This window comes from Pristiophorus japonicus, chromosome 16 (assembly GCF_044704955.1).
Source record: "Pristiophorus japonicus isolate sPriJap1 chromosome 16, sPriJap1.hap1, whole genome shotgun sequence".
Lineage (NCBI taxonomy): Eukaryota > Metazoa > Chordata > Chondrichthyes > Pristiophoridae > Pristiophorus > Pristiophorus japonicus.
In genome coordinates this window covers 123,828,003-123,847,011 of record NC_091992.1, presented here as the reverse complement: position 1 = coordinate 123,847,011, position 19,009 = coordinate 123,828,003, and the positions used below count along the sequence as shown (strand labels likewise).

The 19,009-nt window shown below is 43.4% G+C and overlaps 1 protein-coding gene across 4 annotated transcripts in view; it reads right to left on the bottom strand.

Moving 5' to 3' along the window:
* LOC139226791 (E3 ubiquitin-protein ligase rnf213-alpha-like) overlaps window positions 1-19,009 on the bottom strand; it is a 165,936-nt gene that overhangs the window by 35,925 nt on the left and 111,002 nt on the right. For all 4 annotated transcript variants that reach the window (XM_070857804.1, XM_070857806.1, XM_070857805.1 and 1 more), the window contains 8 exons: window positions 17,861-17,991; window positions 16,387-16,544; window positions 15,020-15,232; window positions 14,197-14,375; window positions 12,588-12,708; window positions 12,026-12,126; window positions 6,150-6,332; window positions 5,126-5,298 (listed from right to left, as the gene is read on the bottom strand). In XM_070857804.1, coding sequence (XP_070713905.1) covers window positions 5,126-5,298; window positions 6,150-6,332; window positions 12,026-12,126; window positions 12,588-12,708; window positions 14,197-14,375; window positions 15,020-15,232; window positions 16,387-16,544; window positions 17,861-17,991 — 1,259 coding nt within the window. The remainder of the gene's footprint in view (window positions 1-5,125; window positions 5,299-6,149; window positions 6,333-12,025; window positions 12,127-12,587; window positions 12,709-14,196; window positions 14,376-15,019; window positions 15,233-16,386; window positions 16,545-17,860; window positions 17,992-19,009) is intronic.

Sequence of the window (19,009 nt, the reverse complement as noted above, 5' to 3'; positions counted from 1 at the left end):
CCGCCCCCCTCCCACCCACCCAAAGGAGTACAACAGGATATCGGACGAGATCGGGGAGGCTGTGTCCTCTAAAAGTACCATGGTACACACCGGGGAAAGGTGCCGTAAGAGGTGGAACAACTTGATGAGGGTAGCAAAAGTAATGATTTTATTTAGGCACCCCCCCATGTGCCATATACCATGGGTTTCTTGTCACATGGATGATGTTATTTATCTTAAGGTTACAGCAATGTATTTGTGCTTTCAGGCAATGACAAGAGGATCAACGCAGTGTTATTTTTGTGTGTTAGTGTGTGTGTGACTCTGTGATAGAGTATTCAAACAGGCTCATTTAGACAGGCTTTGAAAATTCACAGACCCCCAAATCAAAGCTACTACGTGCTGCTCAGATTGTTTCATTAACTCATCAATCAACTTGACATTTTCGGACCTTGGGTAGCGAGCCAATAAAACGTTAAAAGACTTTCAATTGAGCCAATAAGGTCAAAGAAGGCGAGTTCTTTTCTGTAAATTGATCCAGGCATAAATACAGCCATTTTGACCATGTGTTTCAGTAAGGACAAAGAAACTGGCAATCAGCCAGCAGTTTGTTGCTCTCTGCCGAGATTAAAAAGTTAAAACTACCATCGGAGTTCGTATTTCATTGGAAATTAAGAGATCTAACACCCTGTGTGTCTGCAATGTTAAATGGATTGAAGATTTTTACTTTTATTTACTTTACTTTCTGCAGAAGACGACATCTGCAATAGCAGCTGATCAGCAGCGTACAGGAGAGGACCCATAACCCAGGAGCCTCTGACTGACAAAGATCCGTGCCCTGTCCCTGGTTGGGGATAGCAACCGTGCCACCATCGGCATTGGAGCTGACCCAGTCACACAAGATGGTAAGTTGAATAAAATGCAGTGTGTTGCGGTCCTCGCATGTCATGTAATGCAATTGTAATGTTGGCCTCATGTAATGTAAGTTTATTGCACTGTAATGCTGGCCTGATGTGATGTACTGTAATGTTGGGGCATGTAACGCAATGCATATATGTATTGTCTGTCTGCAATATATAATGCAGTATTGCAGCAGTGGTGGACATTTAAGACTGCGATCAGTCACTGTACTATTTACTCATGCAACCCTAACCCCTCCCCTGGTGCCAAGCTATTTTTAAATGTTGTTTTGTACTTCCAGACTCTGATGATTCAGACCACACCGACACAGACCCACTGCCTCCACCTCTGGCGACTTCACCACTTGGAAATGAGGAAGACGAAGAGGAACAGGAAGAGGAAGAGTCACTGATCCTGCAGCCGGGAGGTGGGGGGTGGAGATGGAGGAGGATACACCAGCTCCATGAGGGACAGCTGGAACATCCTCCACCCTAGAGTCTGTATTCAGGGGATTCCCCCATGGCTCCTCTGATTCTGCCGGACCAAGCCGTGTGCAGCAAGACACCCCCAGTGTTCCAGCGCCTTTGCCGCAGCGACGGTAGGCGTGTAGGACATAGTGCTTCTCTATCAGAGCAGTAGTTAGAGGATAGGTCACGTACGATTACCGCGATGGAGTGAACCGCCGATGCCCTGTGGCAATCGATGGGATCGGGACGTGGCGCGGAACCCCCCCAACCTCCACCATAGTAGTCAGGTCGACAGTACCTGAGGGTGGGGAGCTGACATCATCTTCCAGCCCTGAAGTCATGCCTTCTACATCACGAGCTTCTCCTTAGGCCCCATTTATTGCGCCTGCAATGACTAACCCCCAACGACAGCAACAGCACTCTGGGTGCGGTGCTGCATGCCGGCTTGGTACCAGCACGGGGAGGTTCGGGCTCAGGGAAAGGGAAGGCCGGGAGTAAGGAAGGGGGAATAGTCCCGAGGGTGGTATAGTATGCAGTTGAGGACAGTAAAGGTTTTTTTTGTTGTACTGGTTTACTGAATAATTGGAAGCTTGATTTGCAAAAGTTTATTAAAATTGTAAAAGTTGTAAAAAGTTATTAAAGTTATTAAAGTTATTAAATTTGTAAGTTTTAAAATTGTTGGATATTTGAGATTTTTACATAAACGTTTGAATTGAATTTAAGCAGTCTTGTAGTGTCAAACTTTGGTCATCAGGGTCCCAAAACGTAGCTCTAACTCTGCTCAAACCTTCTCACATCTGGTTCCTCCATTAAGACAGGTTGTCAGCAATACAGGCTGAGATAGTACAGGCCCCATTCTTTTTAAATCTCCACAATATTTTTCGATGAAAAAAATAACTAAAATACCTTCTATCTTACTTAGTAAAAATACCTTTTCCACTCTAAATTGCACAGTAAAATCACTGTTCACCTCAGAAATAGGTGACAGTTCTTGATTTCCAAAATAGCGGATCCGTGCACTCCGGCCACTTAACATCGCATAAAACCACCTTTTCCAGGACGGTATGCAGCTCCGGCTGTATGCGATGAAAATCGGACTTTTAGGGCGGCATGCGGGTGCTCCTGCACAGCGGACAGTGTGCATACCGCTTGGCAGTATGTCAACGATGAATATTCCACCGGGCAGTGTGTAGATGTTTTTTGACCAAAATCGCATTTTTGGGCAGTACATAGTCATCATCATAGGCAATCCCTCGAAGACTTGGAAGACTTGCTTCCACTCTTAGAATGAGTCCTTAGGTGGCTGAACAGTCCAATGTGAGAGCCACAGTCCCTGCCACAGGTGGGACAGGTTTGCCACACGTTCCTTCCGCTGCCTGCGCTCGTCTTCCGCATGCACTCGCCGACGAGCCTCGAGGCGCTTAGCACCCTCCTGGATCCACCTCCTCCACCCAGGGCGGTCTTCGGCCAGGGACTCCCAGGAGTCGGTGGGGATACTGCACTTTACCAGGGAGGCTTTGAGGGTGTCCTTGTAATGTTTCCTCTGTCCACCTTTGAACTCCTTCGTGGCAAACGAGCCAGAGTAGAGCGCTTGTTTCGGGTATCTCGTGACTGGCATGTGGACGACGTGGCCCGCCCAGCGGAGCTGATCAAGTGTAGTCAGTGCTTCAATGCTGGGGATGTTGGCTTGGTCGAGGACGCTAATGTTAGTGCGTCTGTTCTGCCAAGGAATTTGTAGGATCTTGCGAAGGCATCGTTGGTGGTATTTCTCCAGCGATTTGAGGTGTCTACTATACATGGTCCATGTCTCTGAACCATACATGAGGGCAGGGATTACTACAGCCCTGTAAGACCATGACCTTGGTGGTAAATTTGAGGGCCTGGTCTTCGAACACTCTTTTCCTCAGGCGGCCGAAGGCTGCGCTGGCGCACTGGAGGCAGTTTTGAATCTCCTTATCAATGTCTGCTTTTGTTGATAAGAGGCTCCCGAGGTATGGGAAATGGTCCACGTTGTCCAGGGCCGCGTCGTGGATCTTGATGACTGCGGTCCAGTGCTCTGCGGCAAGGACAGGCTGGTGGAGGACCTTTGTCTTACGGATGCTTAGCGTAAGGCCCATGCTTTCGTACGCCTTGGTAAATACGTCGACAATGTCCTGGAGTTCAGCCTCGGAATGTGAGCAGATGCAGGCGTCGTCTGCGTACTGTAGCTCGACGACAGAGGTTGGTGTGGTCTTGGACCTGGCCTGGAGACGGCGAAGGTTGAACAGCTTCCCGCTGGTTCTGTAGTGTAGTTCAATTCCAGCAGGGAGCTTGTTGACTGTGAGGATGGTACGTCACGTCGACCAATTTCGGACCAATAATATTTTACAATGCTTATGGTAAAATGGTACAGTTGTACAATTAGAGCATTTGCTTCCCAGCAAGCTGACTTTTGGTTGGAGTTGAAAGTTGCAGGAGAAAGGAGTTTAAGCAGTTTTCCACCGGGCCAGGTGAAGCACCGAGCCAAATTGACTGCTTGAAGAAGGAAGTAACCTACAATGAAAATGGTTCCAGCCAATATATGACAGCACCTCTTAAAGGGTGACTTCCAAATAGCAAAATCCATTTAATTTTTTGTATTACCTATACACACACCTCCCTTATTTGTACCAGTTACTGATACAAAAGTCTATAGATTTGTGACGAAAGCACCAATAACTTCACAATTAATGTACTTTTTAAATTATGTTCTTGATCGTATTTGTAAATGGAGTCATATTACTTAATGATCAATTTATTTAAATATTTCTTTGACTCATATATAACTTTTATTATATGATTGTACAGTTAAGATTCAACACCCACTATGTTAGATTGAACTTAAAATTTAATGTGGCCAGGATTCCTTTAAGGATCCCAGCTTAAAACGTATCATAAATGACATCACCAGATCCACTCCATTTAATTAGGCCAGGTAACGCGCTAGGTGGGCTTAATAGGCTCCATTAAGGCAAGTTCATTTTGTACAGCGGGATGGAGCAAGCTGCGGGGTCTGAACCCATCACGGACACCGCCCGCACCGGACCCGCCAAGGTAAGCAAACTTCCGGCCAATGTGTCTCGCTCTAACCTCAGATGTTCACCCTCTACTACCGCACCGTCCCACTTCTCAACCCAGTCATCTTTTAGATTCTCTGACTGAAACGATAAATTTAGTACCAAATTAAGGGCAGTTTTGTGCTATGTTCCCATGACCACTAGAAACTGTGCTGAGACTGTCCAAACACATTCACATAGGATCTTTCATCTAAATCAGCATTCTTCACCACAAGCTCACCTCCTGTTACCATGAAGCAACAGTGACAATGGTTATGAAATGAAAGGGAGGGGCCTGCCTGCCCTGATGGCTCAGTGAGGATGAACCATACAGATCAGGAAGATCTGAAGTTTGGTCCATAGTCTCAGCCAGTAGGGGGTGGGGTACAAGTGGTCTCAGGATCCCTGTGGTGGGGTGGGGGCCTGGGCTCACATCCTCAGCACTACTCAATGACCACTGCTGCAAGTTGTGTGTGTGGATGCAGAGCAAGGACTGAATCAGATTTTCCTGTGATAAACTCCAAAGTGAATAGCCTACTAACACTCATTGTTGAGATTCATCCAGGAGTAAAACTAATTGGATGAAGTACTAGAGAGAACCTATAGAACCTAACTCAAGGAATAAGTCAGTATCAGGAGAGAACTGTGCCCCCACCTCAAAAAAAAACGCAGGGAAAATATGACTTTTCCAAAAAGTATCCTGACCTGTGCCCAAGCTGTTGGAAACCATCTGTTTTTGAATAACCAGTAGCGACAGAAGTTCAGCAACCACTTCTTCTGTTGGTGGCGAATTATCTTTGAAGCAGACCATGGAAACCAGAGCTATGAAAAATGCATCGCACCTCTTGCGAAACATGGCATTTTTTCCAACACCTTCCCTGTAATTGAAATGAACACATAGTAATTAAAATTCATGGGAACATAAATGTGCAGCTGCAAATGTAAGCAGCCACATAGAACAGTCCCCATTTTATCATTTTCCCTGCAGCAGTACCTATTACAAGGAGCCCAGAAAAGGGTATTTTCTTTCAGATTGCATGTGAATTATAATGTGGTTTGTAGCAAGAGAATGTGGGATAGTGAACATAACTGCTGCTTTAATTGGTATGTTAAAGAGGCACTGCTTTATATTGTTGATCTTAAAATTAATGTAAATTATTAGAGAATCATTAAAATATTGGTTTGAATGATACAGCTTTGGGCCCTGATAAGTAACTTTCCTTTATATATAAATGTTTGTGTGGCTACTGGGATGGGGAGATCAAACAAATAAACCTGGCACTTGAAACAGTAATAATGGACTCTTAATTTGAATTAAAAATCATTTAAAAAACAGAGTTTGTTGTTTTCTGTTAGTGATGTTTCACATGAATGAGGTACTTGCACCTTAAGCTCAGATGTGAAGCCTGATTTACACTACTGAGGACTAAGTGTATGCAAGGATTCACAAAGCAACACTAATGCAGCTGTAAAGGCTCCTTAAAAAGAAAGCAACTGTTTGGTTAAATGGCCAACCCATATGCTGCAATAGGTTTGTGATCTGATTCTGGTTTATCACTCCAAAATAGCAACTGCAAAATTGTAATGACAACCAGAATATCATGAAATTCCTGATCTGCATGCATCAATGTTAATACTGGGATCTAGATGGTTGCTCTCTACTTGTTTTAACTGTTCCAAATAACAAAAATATTGAAATCATACTTTATCTCCAATCTCTTTAGCATACCTTATTTCTTCAGATACTGTCACTACATAAGTGTCCTCCACAGCAGTTAAGCAGACTGCGCAGTACATGTGTCCTGGAATAAGCCACTTCTTTATACAGTCTAAACAGTAAATGTGATCGCATGGAAGCAAGACAGGATCGTTGAGCTCTCCTAAGCAAATTGGACATGGTTCCAAACCATACCTGTAATGAAGCACAAAGACAACATTAAAATTAAATTAAATGCAGACCAGCAGAGAGCTGCTAAGAGGATAACTGAAGTCCATGCCAATATCTGTTGATTATTATTTGCAATACAAGCGCTGACATTTTGGTTTCTGTCACTGGTCTGGATGCTGTCTAAAGTAAGGAAATTGGAAAAAAGATTAGCACAAGCACAACTCTATCTCCAGGTCAGATAGGAAATGCTGCACTAATAAGGAATGCTCAAAAGAATGCGTCGAAAAGGATGCACTGACCCAGACTACAGCAAATGTCACAATTCTACCTAATCTTTGGCTCCACCACTTCTAGACCAAGGAAAAACCCAATCTGCTGAGCAAACTGCCCGAGAGATTACTGCTACGGAGACTATTTGGAATTTTTCTTCCTTCATGTATGTGTTTTATCCCACAACATCCTCACTTGTTGGGAATACTAAAACCCTGACTCAGAGCTCCTAGATGATTTATTTTTTGGAAGAAGAAATCTAGTGCCACAGTAAGTTTTTTTGTAAAACTGATTTAATGTGAGGAATACCTGACTTAAAAACACTTGAATCTAAGTGATTTAAAGTGAGAAATACTTAACTATACCAAGGAAAGAATCTTCTAAAGTTGTAGGGAGACTCTCCAAGATGGAAATATAGGCCCCAAGTTTCGTACCGCGGCGAAAACGGCGCACCTCCGAGCTGGGCGCCTGTTTTTCGCGCCAAAAACTGCGCCTAAAAAAAAGTCTGATATTCTCGAGCTCCTTGGAGCTTGGTGTCTTGCTTGGTGCGGCGCACTCTTCGCAGCAGGGGGCGGAGCCTAACACTCGCGCCGATTTTCTAAGCAGCAGAGGGCGGGTACAATTTAAATTAGCCTTCGTGGTGCCGGCAACCCTGCGCGTGCGCGTTGGAGCGTGCGCGCAGTCTCACACAAACATTGGCACTCGGCCATTTTTAAAAATACTGCAAAAAAAGTGAAGATTTGTTTCTTGGACCCCTGCAAAGGCTTGTAATTTAATTTTTTTTTACATTTGTGTGTGTGAGGGAGTGCTTTTAGCAGCACTGCTGAATAAATCACCCGCTGAAATCAGTGAGTTCAGTTTTTCACTGCTAAACTTGCAGAACCGGTGCTGCATTGGTATATGCAAATTAAGGACTGTGTGTTTGGAGAAATAAGAGTGCCAATTCAACTTTGCAATGGATCAACGTCCACCAAGAACAAAGAATTTCTTGCATGAGGAAATGGAGATATTAGTCAACGTAATTGAGCAGAGATGGCAGGAGCTAGATACCAGCAACAGAGGTCGCATAAAAGTGCCACCAAAAGAAATGAAGAAACGCTGGAACCAAGTTGCAGAAGATTACTGCGCAGTGGTACATACCAGGAGATCTGGAAGTCAGTGTAAAAAGAAATGGCACGACCTTGGTCAAGTAGTTAGTGTAAGTAATATTTCCCATTTTTAATTTAATCGGAATTGTAACCTGGCTATCTGTATGTCCCACCTTGCAGACTGACACACTGTAAAAAGTTATATTTTACTCTTTGCAGAAGAAATTGGCCCACAACAAAAGGGAGGCAACTTGGACAGGAGGAGGCGTGCCCAGTCTGCATCCACTGACACCCTTGGAACAAAGGGTAGCTGCTATGATGAGTCGTACATGGAGAAAAGCAATCGGTACAGCACAAGCTGGGCCCGCACACGAGGAAGAGGGTAAGTCCTGAAAATGCATCATGGCCCTTTAAATCAACCTGCTGCCTGGCCTGCTATGTGTGAGAGTACTCATGCCACCCATCTGGCCCCCTCCCTTGCTGTTAAGCATTTGACTGTTCTGATGTATTTTGCAGAACATGATGATGACGACGATGCTGCTGCTGCCAACCCTGAGGATCCTGAGGGTACAGAACAAGAACCAGTACAACCAGCTGCGGACGATCCAGACTGGATGATGGCAGCGATGACTGAAATGTCTGCAGGGGAGAACTTCCAATTTAATGTTTATGAGCCCCCATCAAGGGGCATCAGAGTTTCAACCCCTAGCATAGGTCTTGGTTCCACCTTCCATGGTTTCGCTTCCGATGTAGCGGGTCCCAGTGGTGCTGCTGGTATAATGCAGCATTCTACAGTCAGTGCACTACCGTCCCAGCTTGCGCCTCCCTCTCGCATAGGTTCTGGTTCCACCTACTATGGTTTTGATTCCGACGCTTCGGGTCCCAGTGTTGCTGCTGATATCATGGAGCAGTTTACACCCATTCGTCCAACATCCCAGCCCACGGCTCGCACTCGAGTGCTGTCGTCTGGAACACCGAGCGTCCTACCGTTCCAGCCCGAGCCTCTCCCTCCAGTTCAGCCGTCTGGAACACAGAGCGTCCCACAGTCCCAGCCTGCGCCTCCCTGTGTAGTGGTGCCGCTTGCAACACAGAGCGTCCCACCATCCGTGCCCGCGCCTCCCAGTGTAGTGGTGCCACGAGGCAGACCCAGGCAGAGGAGAAGGATATTGGAGACACGCTCTCCTGAGATGCAGTGTGCAACAGATGCGGATCAAGTTGTGGCATTGGGTATGGAGACCAATGAGCTTACCCGATCACTCACCGGTGGCGTCAATGCAGTAGGTGAAGAGTTGACGGTCCTGACGGGAGAAATAGCAGTAATGACACGGGAACTTAAGGAGGGAATGTCCGAGGGAGTGCAATCGACGGTACAGGCCATCAGGGAGGGCATGCAAATTACGGCACAGGCCATCAGGGAGGGCATGCAAGTGTCGGCACAGGCCGTCAGGGAGGGCCTGGTTGAGGTAGCTGCTGCAATAATTGCACACAGCCCAGCCAATCAAATGACACCCCCATGAGGAAGTGAACATTCACTGAGATATGGATGAGACATGGTTGCAGCCTTTCTTTGCTGCTTTTGTTCTTGTTCTTGATGTAGCTGTAGTAGTGTTTTTCACAATGAAACTGTTTTGTAAGTTTTATAACTTTACAAATTATAAGGGATCTTAAGGTTTTTAAGTGATCGTATAGTGTAAATGCTCTCACATTTTTTTGTATCTTATTTAATTTTGCACCTAAAAAGTGATCCTGAAGTAAGTGTTCTTCAGAGTGTAAGATTTTTCACAATGAAACTGTTTTGTAAGTTTTGTAACTTTACAACATATAAGTGATCTCAGGGTTTTCAAGTGATCTTAAGTGTAAATGCTCTCGCATTCTGTAAATTATTTAATTTTGCATCTAAAAAGTGATCTTGAAGTGTAAGTGATCTTAGAGTGTAACATTTTTCACATAGAAAGTGTTTTGTAACTTTTGTAACTTTACAAGTTTTTAAGTGATCTTCAAGAGTCATATTAAAAAGTATAGTTTGATACAACAAATATTTTATTAGAGTGACGTTAACTTTTCAATAAAATATTTTTTCATTAAAATTGTTTCATGTTCCATTAACACAACACAACGTAGGAACAACTGCAAAGAATAAACATGTCCATATGCAAAAGTGGTCGCAGAGCCCTCAGGCATCAGTAGTTAAAGCGTTCACGGATGAGCTGCTGGCGCAAGTCTCGAGCAATCGTTAAAGGGGCACGATGGACGGCCCTGCTCCGGCATCAGGCACTTGCATGCTTTCCTGATTGTCGTCATCATCCACATCCTGCTCTTCCGTAATACTATCATCATGCACTGGACCCTCACGTCGGTCTTCGGGTTCCACTACCAGCTCCTGCTGCCTCATGATGGCTAAGTTATGAAGCATGCAGCACACAACAGTGAAGTGACCGACAATCTGAGGAGAGTATTGCAACTGTCCTCTGGAATGGTCCAGGCATCGGAATCGCTGTTTCAATATGCCAATGGTCCTCTCAATGATGCTGCGCGTCGCAATGTGCGCCATGTTGTATTGACAGTCAGTTTCTGTCCGTGTCACGCGTATGGGCGTCATGAGCCAGGTGGTCAGGCCGTACCCTTTGTCTCCCAGTAGCCAGCTCTGCCCTTCTGGCTGCTGCTTAAACATGTCAGATAGAACGCTGTTGTGTAGGATGAACGCATCGTGGGTGCTGCCAGGGTATCTCGCATCGACTGACATGATGCGCTGCTTGTCGTCACACACGAGCGGCACATTGATAGAGTGGAAACCTTTCCTATTTCGGTACTGCTCAGATTCCTCCACGGATGCTCGCAAGGCGATGTGGGTACAATCAATGCAGCCCTGTACCTTTGGAAAGCCGGCAATCCTGAAGAAGCCCACAGCCCTCTCATGGATCGCTTGTGCGGTCATTGGGAAATTGATGAAGTCATTCCTTCGCGCATAAAGTGCAGCCGTGACCTGGTAAACGCAGGCATGTATTGCACATTGAGAGATGGCACACACATCTCCAGTTGTAGCCTGAAACGATCCCGAGGCATAGAAAGAAAGTGCAGCTGTTACCTTCACTTCAACAGACAAGGCAGTTGTCCTTCTGCTTCTGGGTTGCAAATCTGCTCTCACCATATCACAGATCTCAGTGACAACTTCTCTGCGAAAACGCAGCCTTTTCACACAATCAGCCTCGCTCATGTCCAGGTACGAGCGCCTGGTTCGATATTGTCGATGTGGGTAAGGTCTCCTGCCCATCAATCTACGGGCTACGACGTTCCTGGTGCGGTGAGCTCTAATCAATTCTCTCCTATGCAGTGAATTGATGGCAAACCATTGCATAATATGTGGTGTTGACAATGCAGCACCCATTCTGCAAATTTAAATATAAAACTGTCGATGTGGCTGCCTCTCCCTGTCCAAATGGCCTCAGTCCCCCTCACAGCTCGAAGGCTGCTGCTGTATCTTTGGCTGCCGGCCAGCCACTGACGCCGCCCCTAAAGCGTGGCCGAATGGCCTCAAGAACCTTAATGAGCTGTGTGTATCCTGCGTTGATTCTTCGGCTGCCGGCCAGCCACTGACGCCACTGATATCTCATGGCCGAATGGCCTCGGGTCTGTCGGGTGCTGCTTCTTTGCGGCCAGCCACGAAGAGAATGAAGGCCTGCCTCAAGCACTGCAGCTCAGCTCAAAGCTTGCTGCCGCTGCCATCGAGACACTGACGCCACACCGCTGCCTGTCTCCAACATGAAAGGCCTGCCTGAAGCACTTTCACACAGGTAGGAACATGGTTTATTTAATCTTTTCTTTGCTTATAAATTTTTATTCAGGTTGGATTTATTTGTATAATATTTGTATAAGTATAACTAAGGATTGATTGTAGAATTTAATGACTTCCCTTCCCCCCCCACCTCGATCCCTGTGCCTAATTTGTAACCTACGCCTGATTTTCTAAAGTGTAGACAAGGTTTTTTCGAGCGTACAAAAATCTTCACTTACTCCATTCTAAGTTAGTTTGGAGTAAGTTTTCATTCACGAAACTTTGAAATCAGGCGTAAGTGGCCGGACACGCCCCCTTTTGAAAAAAAAATTCTGTTCCAAAGTGAAACTGTTCTACCTGACTAGAACTGGAGCAAACTAAATGTGGAGAATTCCGATTTCTAAGATACTCCGTTCGACACCAGTTGCTCCTAAAAATCAGGAGAAAATCATGTGGAAACTTGGGGCCATAGTCCCTTTGGATCACCTCACCGATCCATGACCTTGAGGTGACCCAAGGCCAGTGGTAGATATGGCACTTGCAGCTTTAATATATATACGTCATAATTATTGTACAAAATCTCTTACCTACAGTACACTTGTTCTGCATTATCTTTACAATCCCGTAGAACCTTAATCACAGCCTGAAAGGGACCTTGAGATCTTACATCCGAGTTGCTCTGCAGACACTATAAAAGTAAAAAGGAATCAAATACAGGTCATAAATAAGGGTGACCCATTTCTACTGATTTACATAAGCTGGAATCTTTGAATAATCAATCAAGTTGTGTGTACTTCACTACTGATAGATAAGCTTTTTATTATAAAATCCTACCCAAAGATAGGACGTACACACATTTAATGCAGAAATAACGTATCAGATTAACATCCAGACATGCATAAATATTGTGCTTGCACTGGGGTTCTTCTTTGTCTTGATGAATTGATGTAAAAAAACAATACTTTTAGGTCACTTGCTTCTCAACATAAAGGGTACTGCGCAGCTTTGAATTTAACTGTGCTGTACAGTCTTCATGGTTTAACAAAGGGAAACTACAGACACAAACTTCCACGAACACGCCAGAGTTATTCCTGTAATCATCGATACATAAAACACAATTGTACTGATGCATAAAACATAACAGAATACCTTTCCAAGGGAACTAGTATATTTTACAACCAGGTCCTGCAGCCTCTTGTCTATTTCTTCAACTCCCAGCACCACGTGCTCCACAAAAAGTGACAATGAAAATATTCGATTCCATCCGGCTCTGAAATAGAAGTATAAGCACTTGAATGGGTAACCGTACAAGATTTTTCTTCTCAATGCTGTTGCCTCCAGATGTGATTACTCCAATGCTCCCCTGTCCGTACTTCCATCTTCCACCCTCCATAAACCTCAGCTTCTCCAAAACTCTGGTGCCCATATCCTCCATCTAGCCTTGCTCATCCATCATCAGTGCTCGCTGATCTACATCGGCATCCAGTCCAGAAGCCTCAAATATGAAGTTCTCATCCTCTTGTTCAAATCCCTCCATGGCTTCACCTCTCTGCTAACCTCCTGACTTACATCCTTTCAAGAACTCTGCGTTCCTCAAACTCTGGCCTCTTGTACATCCCCATTCCCTTTGCCCAACTGTCGGTGGTTGAAGGTGCTAAGCTCTGGAATTCTTCCCCTAAACCTCCCTGTTTCTTGCTCTTCCTTTAAGATCCTCCTTAAAACCTATCTTTTTGACCAAGATTTTAGACACGCTTGCTAATATCTCCTTCTTTGGCTCAATCTCAATATTTGTCTGATTACGCTCTTGTGAAATGCCTTGGGACATTTTTCTACATTAAAAATGCTATATAAATGCACTTTGCTGTGGTGGTTGTTGTAATTATTCAGTGAGAAGCATTGCTGGCCACACACTGAACTGAGATGCTTCATTTACTGCTGCAGGTTGCTGCTTTATCTTCACCAATATGGGGCAAAACGCACTACAGTATCACAGAATGAAAATCCCACAGGGTGGGAGGAGCATAGGCCACAGTCTTAATTTCTTCCATTTATGAGAAATTAAACAAGATATATCTGCAAAAGTATCCTTTTGCATTTCATGCCTTTTTAAGGACGGTCACATTTAATAGCAGTCGTTTTTAACATTTAATATTAAATTTAGCAACATAACTAGAACTGTGGGAGAATGCCCTTTTAAATACTGTGCTGTAATTCAGATTTATTGGGTCACTGATTTAAAACAAAATGTGTCTGTGTGTATTTCTTTGTGAAGCGACACAACCGTGTGTGTTTCAGGGAAAAATGTTTGAGTGCTTTACAGAAGAGGAGGTTGCTGGGCAGGAGACAGGAAAGATTGAGGGAAGAGATGAAAGCAGAGATATGTTTTTAAGAGGCATGTGAAGGAAGAGAGAAAGGTGGCAAAGTAGAGTGGTTTTTGGGAGAGAATTCCAAAAATGGGTGCAGCGGCTGAAGGATTGACCACTTAGTGAAATGGAATATGAGCAATATGGTGTCATAGAACCATAGGTTGAGAGCTGGTATACGTCGCTGGAAGAAATTGCTCACTATTACATTAGAATAAACGTCACTGCTGTTATAACAGTAATTTTATCGTGCCTTATCACATTAAAATATAACCTTGATATGTGGTAATCACAAATCTTAAAACTACTTTGCAATATTTCCCATTTGTGTTAAGTAACTATAACTTCTTTATAAAACTTTCAAATCGCACTTTAATTAAAAAAAGAATTCTTACTGGACATGATTTACAATAGGAGATTTGACTCCTTGGCATTGCAGAAATTCTTCGGTGCAGATCAGCTCAATGGGCATTTGCAGACTGTTCACCATCTGCAGCCAGGTCTGACAGGGTTCTTTAGTGTGTTCAGATTCCAACATTTCAACACAGGCAGCCGCTGCATAAACATCTACCACCTGCAGTAAAATAACAAAAATTAACCGACCAAAGTTTTTAAATGGGTGAAAAAGTCCTGTGGCACCACTTCTGTCCTGAATTACTTAAAATCGTTGAGGTAGATTACTTGGAAAGGACTATCAGAAAAATAATTACATCGGATGAGACATTATTTTTCCATTCTAATGTCCTCACTTTACTAAGTGCACTAGAGATATTCAGATAGCAAGCTTAAAGGCAATCTAATACAGATTATTTTACACTGACAAATTGCTAAAATAGTTATTAATATGGGAAATTTTATTAAATGAATATATGCACCATTTAAAATGTGGATGAAACATTTGGGATTTACAACTATCATTTCAGATTTTTTAAACACAAGTGTGTATATGTTGCTTTTACATTGTCTATGGTTATAGCACTCACTATAATGGTATTCAATAAAGAATACTATTTCTTTCTGCCCATGATAAATTTAAGGGTTAGTGACTACAGAACAGTGATTGCACTACACAATTAATGTAGTTTGGGATGTGCTGAGGATAATGATAAGGTGCTATATAAATGCAAGTTTTTTTTCTTTAGTTATTAAAAAAAAAAATCAAATTATAACTGAAGAATTATTCTGCAATTGAACTGAAATATTCTTTAGTACTCGCACCATCTCTATGTTTTCAGCTCTCTGAATTTCATTTGTCATCCCGCATAGCAGATTCAGAACTGAAGGATGCACTGCAACAATTCGTGAAAAATTCTGCAGACGATTTTTGAAGTCTTGATATGCAAAGTGCACCCAAAGCAAAGACACATCCTCTTCGATACTGTATTTTATTTTCCACTCATTTACACAGGACATCAGTGCTCCTCGAAGGAACTAAATAAAACAGGCAAAAAATAAGCACAAGTTAATAACACAACATATGTAATAAATGTTTCCTCAAACACTTCTCAGGCTCAGCTGTGCACAACACGATTTAGTTCTCAGCTAAACCCATGACCTCTTCCAACTAGGGCAGCAGGTGCATGGGAACACCACCACCTCCAAGTTACACAACATCCTGACTTGGAAATATATCACTGTTCCTTCATCACCGCTGGGTCAAAATCCTGGCACTCCCTCACTAACAACACTATGGGAGTACCTTAAGCATATGGACTGCACCGAAAGCAGCTCACCACCAACTTCTCAAGGGCAATAAATGCTGGCCTTGCGAGCCATGCCACATCCTATGAACAAATTAAAAAAAATACTGGGGTGAATTTGAATCTCACTGCCTCCATTTTATAATGAGGGCCAATTTCGTGGACCAACTTCCCACGCCCAAAATACATTCGACTCGATGATGGTGTCTGCTGATTTTTCAGGCTGCCTAAAACAGGAGTTGGGCACTTTACATATGTAAAAAGAAGGGCCAAACACACGTTTTCGGTCTCCTCTGGGAGAATTTGATAGCGATGAGCAGAGCAAGAGCTGGGCCTACTCCGCTGAGGGCTCTTCAACGGCCGCTGTGACCTAAGCAGCAGCCGCCAACAAAGGGTTAAGGTAAGCAGCCAGACATTTTGTCTTAAAATGGGCAAGCTGCCTGTGGAAACGCGACAAACCCCAGCAGCTCTCTCAAATAATATTAATGAGGCCAAGGCCCAGTTTTGGGTCAGCCTAGGACCTCCCATCTGGGATGTGCATTCTGTGCGTGGTGCCCATTTCAAGCCCTCAAATGGGCCTAAAGGAATTGAGCTTAGTTTTTTGATATTAAAACTACAAAGTCATGCATTTTACTACCACTATACCTTACGCAACTGTTATATATTTTATCTGAACGATTGGGATAGACTTTCACTTTACTGCCTGTGCAGAGTACAGAGAAGTATTTCGGGTGGGATCCTTCCTGCACGATTTTCTTCTCTGCGTCTGCCCAGGTGATGTTTAATGACCAGGTGGTAAAGATCTACCTCAGTATGAATAGTTTATGGGAAACAACTTCCCCCTGTGAAGAGCTGGAGGCAATCACGTGGATTGGAATACTTTACCTCAAATTCAAGTTCAGATGAAATGCTCATGGTCATCAGTAGGAAGTCATCCAAGTACCTTAAGAAAAAGTTCTGCCTCCATTCTTCACTTACATTTGAAAGGTACTTTCCAAATCCAGTTTTGTTAAATATTTCATTCAACTTTTTCTCCGTTTGTCCTGTTTATGCATTTGGGAAATAGAACGAGTAATAATCAAATTAATCTCAAGACTCCCACCTATTCAGTTCTGTTGTCTGATAAAATGTACTATTCCCAATAGCTGCACCAAACTGTGGCCAAAGATAAGAGTACTAAACTGAAAGAGCAGGTGACTGATGTGTATGGTATCATGGTTCCAATGGCCCATTCCATTAGCTCAACCCTGATGATATTTTCACCCGAGTTGATTCTTGAGAAAAATAGCTTACCCATTTCCAATACAACACAGTGCTGTTGCACTCTGCAAGTATTTATCAACAAGGGGAACAAAGTAGAATTTTAAATGACTGCAAACTCCTGCTTTTCGGTCACACTTCTACCAAGGGCCACCATGCTGAGCAGCATTGAGTGCCATTCTCTCAAACATACTGTAAAATATCTCCACCTGCTTTTTAAAAACAAGCACTTTTATAGACTCTTGCAATGGCTCAGCGAGTTTATCCAGCAAGTAGCTGAGCTTCCCAAACTACAAGGATCTCATGTTTGATCCTAAATCTCTCCCGAGTCAGCTGGTCTCAGGACACTTCAATTGGCCTCTTTGAACCTAGGTTGTGGAGAGCAAAATTAGCTACATTTGCCACTTTGATTGCTATCCAGTGACCGCTTGCGTGTGCAGATATTAAGAGCATCACCACACTGAAATTTGATCAGATTCAGGCTGTGCAGTTATAGCTTAAAATCCACAGAAGTGCGATATGCACCTGACTAGCACAGTGTTACTAAAATTAACAGTACATTTATCAATATTAAAGCTTGATTTAAAAAATAAATAGGACTGAAGAAGTATGTTGTTTGGTTGCTTTTTGCCACTGCGGTTCCAAAACACTGCTACCTGAAATGTAGGAGGACATGCGTTTCAACACCTTATTCTCTATGCTGCTTTCAACTGTGTCCTTTGAGAAAATGGAACAGAGCCCACAGGGAGGATGGAAAAAAATCAGTGTTAAGAAAGACTGGCTAACCTCATGCTTTGCCTGCAGACTGGTTACACAGTGCCATCGGGGCAGGTCTGGGACCAAGTCTCTACTCTTTCCTGGCAGTTGAAGAAGGAAGTACGTAGCAAGGGGAGATTTAAATAAATAATGTTTTCATATAAAATCTAGATTCTCTTGTTATGTGATACTTAATTCTCATTTCCAGGCATAAGAACTGCAGTACTTCTATTTGAAATCCCGACCAATTGCGTATATTGCTGTGATTGATATCACAGCGTTGGTGTAGATATTTAATTTTGGTTGACTCTCCACCTGAATGCAGAGAATGGTTATCAAATACCTTCCATATACTGGGCCTGAACCCACAACTCATCCAGATAGTCTTTTATTCTCCAACTGAAAGGCAGCACATTGCCTATTTCCAGTATATCCATCTTCATGTCGTTGTGGACAACAATTTCAGATTGTAAACTGTCAAAAGAAAAACAAACATTTCCCTCAGAGATTATACAGAAAATGTAAACAATTTTAATGCACAATTTAACTTTTCACATGGCAGGTAAAAGGTAGAAGAACATAAGAACATAAGAAATAGGAGCAGGAGTAGGCCATTTGGCCCCTCGAGCCTGCTCCGCCATTTAATAAGACCATGGTTGATCTGGTCATGGACTCAACTCCACTTCCCTGCCCGTCCCCATGACCCTTTATTCCCTTGTCGCCCAAAAATCTGAAAATCTCCACCTTAAATATATTCAATATAGGTCAGGGGGGACCTGCAAAACAAAACTGCTGCCCTCGAAGCCTTCTGTGCTAATCTTTTCAGCAAAAGAACTAAACCCTGCTACATAAGAAAATAAAAATTAGAAGCAGGAGTGAGCCACACGGTCCCTCGAGCCAGCTCCGTCATTCAGTAAGATCAAGGCTGATCTTCGACCTCAACTCCACTTGCATGCCCAATCCCCATATCCCTTGATTCCCAATGAGACCAAAAATTTATGTATCTCAGCCTTGAATATATTTAATGACTCAGCATCCACAGCTCTTTGGGGTAGAGAATTCCAAAGATTCACAACCCTAAGTGAAGAATTTCCTCCTCATCTCAGTCTTAAATGGCCGAAGCCTTATCCTGAGACTATGGCCCCTAGTTCTAGACTCTCCAGCCAGGAGAAACAATCTCTCAGCATCTATCCTGTCAACCTCCCTCAGAATGTTATATGTTTCAGTGAGATCACTTCTCATTCTTCTAAACGTCAGAGTGCACAGGCTTAATCTACTCAATCTCTCCTCATAGGACAGCCTTCTCATCCCAGGAATCACATTAAGTATTATACCTTCTATGGTACATATCTGTTTATGGGATTCTCCTGTTAGATATAGCTGAAATCTTGCCCTCACTAGGTAAGCCAGAAAATACATTTTTCTTCAAAACATACTGAAGGATAACATTTTATTTGTTCCTCATTCACCATCTCTCTAGCACAGCATGAGA